The sequence below is a fragment of the Histoplasma capsulatum genome, genomic scaffold, assembly GCF_000149585.1.
Source record: "Histoplasma capsulatum NAm1 scaffold_15 genomic scaffold, whole genome shotgun sequence".
Lineage (NCBI taxonomy): Eukaryota > Fungi > Ascomycota > Eurotiomycetes > Onygenales > Ajellomycetaceae > Histoplasma > Histoplasma mississippiense.
In genome coordinates this window covers 90325-98992 of record NW_001813968.1, presented here as the reverse complement: position 1 = coordinate 98992, position 8668 = coordinate 90325, and the positions used below count along the sequence as shown (strand labels likewise).

The following is an 8668-nucleotide window of genomic DNA, read 5'->3' as shown; positions in this document are numbered from 1 at the left end:
GATATCTTGCCATTTTTGTAAACATGATTTTTTTATTTTTCTTTTAATAAAAGATTATATTAAAATTCTTTGAAAGCAGATTTTTAATTCAATTGCTTTTTTTGCAGCCTTATCAATCATTTCATCACAACTACCCACGAACGTAGGGGTACATTTGAATTTTCCACTTTTCCAACTGTTTTTCGTATAATTTTAACCCTCCAACCAGTTCAATATCATCGCACGCCCTCTGCGATCTCTCTACGTGTGTGTACTGCACAGGTTGAGTGGTCATGGAGCCCTCAACGCCCTCCCGTCCGCCCAAGGACATCGAAACGGCCTACACCAGGCCACTGGAGCCGGAGTCACCGGCCAATTTTGTCGCTGGAAAGGCTGGCAAGAGGCAGAGGAAGACTGTCACAATGCCTCCCCCAGTCCTCAAAGGAGCCAGCGACAGCATCCCCACGGCCACCTCTCGGCTGCAGAAGCAGTTTGAGGAGGCTCAGCAGCAACAGAACCTGCAGCAGAAGGCCCTCATCAGATTGGCGAAGACTCTGGACAGCTGGGTTGAGGAGGAGAAGCAGTCAGTCAGTCAGAACTTTGCCCGAATCTTCTGTGAGAGGTTTGTCAAGTATGTGACAGCAGATCTGAGTGCAGCATCAATTCTGAGAGGGGGTGCTGCCCCGGATACTCATCCGCAGCCAAATGCAGCAAAGACAGCTGCGAGGGAGCCGACTACCTGGGCGGGTGTTGCTCAGAGGGGGAAAAACTCTGCCCTCCCTGGGGTTGCCCCTGCCAAGACTGCGGCTTCCTCGGCAGGCAGGGCTAGTGGAGCTAGCCTGCAGCCCAAAAGCGCCAGTCAGCCAGGGGGCCCCACAGGGGGCACAAAACAGCAGGAGGACCCACGAGTCCTCGTCACCCTCCAGCCAGAGAAACGGGTCGCCCGGCTACAGCCATATGCTGTGCGGCAGGCAATCGCTGCAAACATTCAGGGGGTGGGGGATGTGGCCAATGTGCCGAAGGTGGAGCCCACCAGGACAGGTTGGGCGATCACACCAAGCGACAGAGGCATACGCGACGCTCTGACCACTGAGAAGGCAGTGGCTACTCTCTGTGAAGTCCTTGGCGCCACGGAGATCCGGCTACCAGAGCGGTGGTACAATTATGCTGTCCCAGGGGTCCCAGAATTTGTCCAGGACTGGGAAGGGGCAAGAATCCCCACAGACAAGATGAGGTTCTGGCTCAGGCAAAGGTAAAGCCAGTGAGCTGTCGACCCTCGCGTCATGGGGTGAACCCCAAGACAGGGAAGATTACATGGATTGTCTCCTTCCTTGCCCCGGTAAAAGGCTTCTCACTCTTCAATGCCAGTGAGAGGGCCAGGCTGATTGAGAAACGGCCTTTGACAGTGAGACATAACCCAGGATGCCAGGGGTTCTGCCACCCACCAAAGTGTGCGCGACTGGCAAGATGCTCCAACTGCAGTGAGCCCACAAGCCAGCATGAGGGGCCAACAGGCGCGGAGTGCAAGAGAGCGCCAAGATGTGCCAACTGCTGCCAACCCTACCCAGCTGGGCATCAGCACTGCCCTGCCGCACCCAGGCGTGTGAATGGCACCCTCAGGCGCCTAACTCAAAAAGAGCTAGCAGCTGTTCGCCGCCTTGGCGACAGGTGCCACAGGGATGCTCAGGAGCGGCAACCGCCGCCAGCACAGCCAGCACCAATGGTCGCAGTGGTGGTGCCTACACCAACCGCTCAGTCAACCCAGTCAACACAGCCCGCTGGGCTAGCACCCCGCAAGCGGGCGGCGACTCAGAGTTCCATCAGTGAGGAGGGTGCCACCTGGCAGATGGCCCGCACCAGGCGACGCTCAGCTCGCACAGCAGTGCGGCAGCACAGCCAAGCAGCTAAAGAACAGTCTGACTCCAGCATGCAGATGGCAGGTCTGGAGGCCTTCAACCTCATCCCGCAGGTGGACTTCGGCAGCAGCTCACCAAGTGACTCCTCATGCTAGGACACCAACACCAGCGACGCGGCTGGCGCCGCAGGAACAACCAGCAGGAAAATCGCCCCCTGCAGGTCTTCTGGGCAAATACGGCCAGGGCAGCCCCCTGTCACACAGCAGCTCTGCAGCTTGCTTTCGAGCAGGGCTGTGAAGTGGTCTGTATACAGGAGCCATACACACACCCTGGCACCAAGACTTCTAACCACCCAGCGTATGAGTGCTTTGCGCCTATAGACCGCTGGGATGACACTAACCCGGAGCAGCGAGAGGAGGAGAGGCCCCGGGTCATGACATATGTACGCAAGGGCTCAAAGACAAGGGCACAGCAACACCGGTCTGTGCAAAGCAGGGATCTGCTATGGGTCAGTGTAAATGGCTGCCACATTCTCAATGTGTACAGACAGCCTGGGACAGACGCAGTCATGGACTATCTGACCAATCTGAGCCCACCAGCCCGCTGTCTGATAGGTGGGGATATCAACGTACGGCATGATGCCTTTGAACCAGGGGCAGTGAATCTGCACCGGGGCGGGGAGCTTGTCCAATGGGCCAGTGAACATGGGATGGACTTTGTGGGAGAGATAGGGGTTCCGACTCATGCAGCAGGTCATGTGATTGATCTCACCTTCTCCAATGTGGCCTTTGCTTCCACTACAGTGCGTCAAGATCTACACTGCGGCTCAGATCACCAGTCTATGATCACTATGCTGCCAACAACACCTCAAACACAGCTGAGTGATGCTCGGATCAAGATCACAGACTCTCAGCTGGAGCCCTTTGCAGATCTTGTCAGAGGTCTCATGGTGGACATGCCTTGCCCAGAGGGGGTTGGAAATGTGGCACAGCTTGATGATCTGGCCCAGCACTTCACTCAGAGTCTTCTGGCTGCAGCTCAGGCAGTCAGTAAGCCAGCTCAACAAGGGCGGACCACAGCCCCCTGGTGGACAGCAGACTGCCGAAGAGCGCACCGAGAGCTCACCACTCACCAGACAGAGGCCGCGAAGCACCAGTTCAAGGATGCAGTGCGCAAGACCAAGCGTGCATACTGGAGGCAGGTGATCAATGGCGCCAGAGATGGTAGAGACCTGTACCGGGTGGTGGCATGGCATAAGCTGGAACCCAACCTCAGAGCACCCCCTCTGGTGATTGGGGATCAGGTCATAGAAGAGACAGCCGCCAAAGCTGAGGCACTTCAACAAGCAATTCTGAAGCGATACAACTCAGCTGATGATCTGGAGTATGACCCACTGGATGATGAGCACTGGAGCGGCATGGGGAACCTGCCCTGGAACCCCCGGATTGAGATGGAGGAGATGGAGCGCAACACCATTGGGGTACAGAGCACCTCCCCAGGCACGGATGGAATCACAGTGCGGATGCTCAAAGCATGCTGGCAGCATGTGTCCCTCTTTATACAGCAGCTATACAACTGCTGCCTCCGGCTCTGCCACTTCCCACGAGCCTGGAAACTGGCAGAGGTGGCAATGATACCCAAGGTGGGTAAGAGAGATAGAAGCTCAGTCCGCTCCTGGAGGCCCATTGCCCTGCTTTCAGTAATCTCCAAAGGGCTGGAACGCATCATTGCAAGGCGACTGGCGTACACGGCACTCATTCACGGCATAGTCAGCCCACAGCATGGGGGGGCGCTGCCCAGACGATCTGCAATGGACCTGGTAGCTGCTTTCACTCATGAGGTGGAGGCAGCCTTCGCACAAAACAAAGAAGTGTCCATGGTCACAATGGATGTGCAGGGTGCCTTTGATGCTGTGCTGCGCAGGCGGCTGCTTCAGCGGATGGCGCAGCAGGGGTGGCCACGCGAGCTGCTGCAGCTCATTGACAGTTTCCTCACTGAACGCAGAGCTCAGGTCCGGCTGGAGGGGACCACCACAGCAGCACATCAGATGCAATGTGGCACGCCACAGGGGTCTCCTTTGTCACCAATACTGTTCCTTCTGTACCTGGCAGAGCTGCTGTGGCAAAACTCGGAGTTGCGCTTTGGCTATGCGGATGATCTGAACATCTGGCGGGCGACCCACTCACTTGACAACAATGCCACCCTTCTCAGACAGGATATACAGAGTATTCTGAGGTGGGGGGAGATAAACAAGGTGGCCTTCGCACCAGAGAAACTTGAGATGATCCATCTTACAAGAAAGCGACACAATGAGGCACCAGCAGTAGTTGTGTCTGAGGACCTCACTGTTCACCCTGTTACTGCCCCAGCTGGACAGGAGCCAGCACTTCGCTGGCTGGGTGTACACTTCGACAGAAGGCTCACCTGGAGACCACATGTCTCCACCCGGGCAAAGAAGGCAAGGGCCGTGGCCCAGCACATCCGGAGTCTGGGAAAGACCAGAGACGGGCCCCCAGCAGACGCTCTGCGGAAGGCGGTCACCACCTGCGTGGTTCCCTCACTGCTCTATGGCACAGAGGCCTGGTACGGCGGCCGCACGCAGCCAGCAAGGCACACGGGCAGGAGTGGGGAGGTTAGCTCCCGCCTGGGATGGCATGTGGGGACAGTTGAGAAGGTGCTTACTATGGCAGCCAGAGGGGTCCTCCCAGTTTTCCGTACAACGCCCATCGCTGCCCTATACCGGGATGCTGGGCTCCCATCAGCAATGGTAGCTCTGGAGGAGGCCAAAATGCGATTCGCGACAAGGCTTCAGGTGGTGGATGAGAAGCACCCACTGGCTTCACGGATAGCACCTCCAATGATCACACGAGGAAGAGGGGCTGGAACCCGGCAGCGCTCAAAGACCAAGATCCAGCGGTTGGGGGCGCTGCTACCTGCAGTCAATAGACCCACACTTGCCATCCCACACTACTCAGAGGGATGCGGGACAGACCCCACAGAGGGTGTAGACAAAAAGAGTGCTGCTCAGGCATTCAAGAAATGGTGGAGAAGTCAACCCTCAACAGATCTATATGTTTTCTCAGATGGATCAGAACGGAGCCTTGACAACAGCAGGCAGGTGGGCTATGGCTTCATAGTCTATCAGGGAAATAAACAGCTGGCCAGCTTCTCAGCTGCGCTGAGCCCTATGTCACATGTCTTCGACGCTGAGGCAGTTGGTGCCTGCCGGGCACTAGAGTGCGCCGTGAAGCTCCTACCTTGTGTCACAGAGGACAGCAGCAACCCTCAGATCTGGCTCTGCCTCGACAACACCTCAGTCATCTGGGGCATACGGGGCAGTGCAGCAGCCTCCTCAAACTGGGCCTACAACCGCTGCCATGAGCTCCTCAGACAGCACAATCTCGGCCTGAAATGGGCTCCTGGGCATATGGGGATAGAGGGCAATGAGGAAGCAGACCGCTTGGCTAAGCGGGCAGTCTCATCCACTGCAGCCCCAGCCTATGGTCTCGAGGCCACACCCACAGTCAGTGGGGTCCGCACAGTGGCCAAGCAGCTCAGCCAAGAGGCAAGGCGAAAGTGGTGGAGTGGAGCCTGTGGCAGGCTCTCTGACTGGTACCGGGGCTGGAGTTTCAGCAGGCCGACTGTGGAATACCAAGTGAAGGCCCCTCCGGAGCTCACCATGCCACGGCATGCCCTTCACCGCTGGCTCGCACTCCGCTCCTCTCATGGGGACTTCTCCTGGTACCACAGGCGTTTCCAGCATGCAGATGCAAGGCTCACCTGTGTCTGTGGACACAACAAGAGCCCAGAACATTTGGTGCTGTGTTGACACTCACAGAGGCACTTTCTTCAATGGCCCAAGAGGCCAGCAGCACGGCCACACAACCGGGCGACAGCTGTTGCCTATCTAGGGTCTCTGACCCCTACAGACTTTGTAGAACTGCTGGACTGCACGCAGTTCTACACACGGTACTGCACAAGGTAACGCAGCCGGCTGGCTGCAAACCATCTGACAACCCCCGCAGCAGTTCCACGAGGCCGGCCTGCTGAGTACACCCACGGTAGCTAGTGCAACTGCCAGGGACATCACAGTCTATGCAGACAGTACAGATAGCACAACTAGGCTCATCTGTCTCAATTAGCTGTGGTGTAATCAGTACAGTCTACGTGTCTGACTCAGCTGATATGGTTTTGACTGCCGGCATTGTATCTACGCGTGCTCTGCTTTGTTTTCCTCTCGTTTGCCCTTGTCTCTATCGGCTCAAATGCTTCTTCTTCCTTCTTTTCTTTGCTCTCTCTGTCATTCTCTGCTCTTTTCCTGTCACAACCTTCTTCAGTGCTCTCTCCTTCATTATTTATCTTGTCTGTCTTTCTTCTGATGTTAGAAGCACAGACAGCTTTCTGATCAACTGAGAGAGGTATCCCTCTCTGCTCACTATAAAGCCTTCCAGGCACGGCAGCGGCGGTCCCCTCAGGGAACCACACTATAGCCCCACCATGAATGGCCATACGTCGGGCCAGAAGTGGATGCGCAGCTCAGAAAAATCCTTTGCAATGAGCTGAGTCTTCTCAAGAGTTGCCACCTGGATTCTGTTTTCTCTCTCTGTGTACATAGAAATCTCTCCAGCGTAGCACGTCTCCATGCCCTTCGGGAGGCTTCTGAAACACGGGCGCTGCCCGTGTTTTCTCCGGGACGTTAAACCTATACATACATACATACATGCGAGCAATCACCCTGCCGCTGCTCCCTGCGAGCAATCGCCCTGCCGTAGCACTTGTGTGCCTTGATTATCTCTACCATGAATGGCCATACGTCGGGCCAGAAGTGGATGTACAGTCTATATAAACTGAGTCTTCTCAAGAGTTGCTATCTGGATCCTATGTCTATGATTACTGTGTATATAGAGATTTCTCCAGCGTAGCACGTCCCCATGCCCTTCGGGAGGCTTTTGAAGTGCAGGCATTGCCTGTGTCTTCTCTGGGACGCTAAATCAATACATACATACATACATCATTAATTTCAAAAGTTTTAAATGTCCTTGAGCCTGATCTTCTTTTAACAGTTGATTAACATTTAGATCAACAAGATCATCAAGACTTTTCTTTCAAGAAAAGAGACTTTCAAAAACTACTCTCTTTACATTTAAACTAGAAAAATTGTTTTTGATCATTGAATAAATTCTAAATAACTGAGATGATATTCTTCTTCTTTATAAAAAGCTTAAATTTTCAGATAAATCAATTTCATTCCAATCAAGATAAAGTTCTCAATTCAATTGTAATTCAATTGACTCACTTGAAAAAGAACTTGAAACTCTTTTTCCAATTGAATGATGTGAATAAAGCTTCATAATTCTGAGAGTATATGTCACACCCTTGGTTGTGCCAAGGCCCCGTGGCGGCTCCACACGGCCCATCGCTTCCCCTCAGATAATCCCATCTATCCCATAACGTCACGCAGGTATCCGAACCGGTTTCCAACCACCCTATGACATCATTCGGATGCAATAGAAGAGGATCCGATTGATGAGATATGAGAATCCTGTTTCTATACGGGGTCAATGGATTCCTTCTGGCAGATCAATGCAGCGCCACTGCGGAGTTGCTTCGGCTACCCTCGCTCATAGAGTGAGGGGAGGATGGCTGCCCGTTGTCTATATAGAATAGCTAGATGCTGGCTCTCTATTCCAGGAGCCAGCGATTCGTCTTTTATCTTTTGACAATAAGATACCAGAGTTACCACTGTCCTCATACAATATTCATAGTGTGCCGAGTACCTCTGGTAGTTCAGTATTTGTATAGTATTCTACGAGTTCGCGGTTCAAGCGAGATAATCAAGCCCACCCATAAGGCTTCCCATTATATACCATCCTCCTCTGTGCCGCTGCCGAGTAGCAACCGCCTCGGCGCCGTCACATTACAAGTGTTTTTGACCTCTCCACCACATTTGAACTGCATAATCTGAAACAGAGGTCACACAAGCAATATATAATTGTCTCATTGCTTGAAATGACAGATCTTTTTCAATATTTGAAAGCCTTGATATACTGTTTAAAATTTTTTCAGCACTTGCAGTTTTTATTTGCATATGAGATTTAAAATTAAATTGAGAATCAAGTCAAATATCAAACCATTTAACTGAACCTTTAGATTTAATTAAATGATTTAAAAGCTTAACTTCAATATCTTTTTCTCTGAAATTTGAATAAAAGTGAATTAACTCAGTTTTATTCATATATCAAAAACAATATTTTTTAATTTTACTTTTTCAATCATTTCAGTTGCAGTTTGTTGAATCAGATTATAATTATTGATGATTGATTCTGAGCTCACAACTAGATTTAAATCATCAACATAGCTTGATGTCCTTACTATAACTGCCATTTGTCTGTTGACAAACAAGAATTTGACAAATATAGCAAATAAAATGAGTGAAACCGGAGAATCTTAAGAAACTCCTATCTCAATATCAGTTATATCTTGTTTCATTCCTTCAAAAAGCAGTTGAATAATTCTTTTCGACATGAAATAAATAACTCATTTTATAAAAGACATTGACATTCTCAAATCTATCAAAGTTTCTATCATCTGAGAGAGTGAAACACAATCAAATGCATCTTTTATATCAATGAACATTGCAGTTGAAATCATTTTTTCATTCTTTGCAAATTGAACATCATAAATTACAAAGAGAACTGCATCAATAACTGAGTTTTACTTTCTACTTCTCATTTGATCATTATATAACAAATCAGTAGTGTGGCGTACTTACGCCCCCTATCCACCTTTGGCTTCCGCTCCACCCCTTGCTGCTTCCCGGAGCTTCTGCTCCT

The 8668-nt window shown here is 51.6% G+C and overlaps 2 protein-coding genes across 2 annotated transcripts; one reads left to right on the top strand and one right to left on the bottom strand.

Moving 5' to 3' along the window:
- Positions 1–272: 272 nt before the first annotated feature.
- Positions 273–5664, top strand: HCAG_09010 (conserved hypothetical protein; the record flags this gene model as incomplete). Its single annotated transcript, XM_001536009.1, has 4 exons — positions 273–1231; positions 1401–1460; positions 1648–1973; positions 2216–5664. The coding sequence occupies 4 exons, from the start codon at positions 273–275 to the stop codon at positions 5662–5664; spliced, it is 4794 nt and encodes a 1597-aa protein (XP_001536059.1).
- Positions 5665–6088: 424 nt separating this feature from the next.
- HCAG_09009 (predicted protein) lies at positions 6089–7793 on the bottom strand (the record flags this gene model as incomplete). The annotated part of the gene is made up of 5 exons (XM_001536008.1): positions 6089–6181; positions 6347–6508; positions 6556–6673; positions 7132–7321; positions 7703–7793. The coding sequence occupies 5 exons, from the start codon at positions 7791–7793 to the stop codon at positions 6089–6091; spliced, it is 654 nt and encodes a 217-aa protein (XP_001536058.1).
- Positions 7794–8668: the final 875 nt, after the last annotated feature.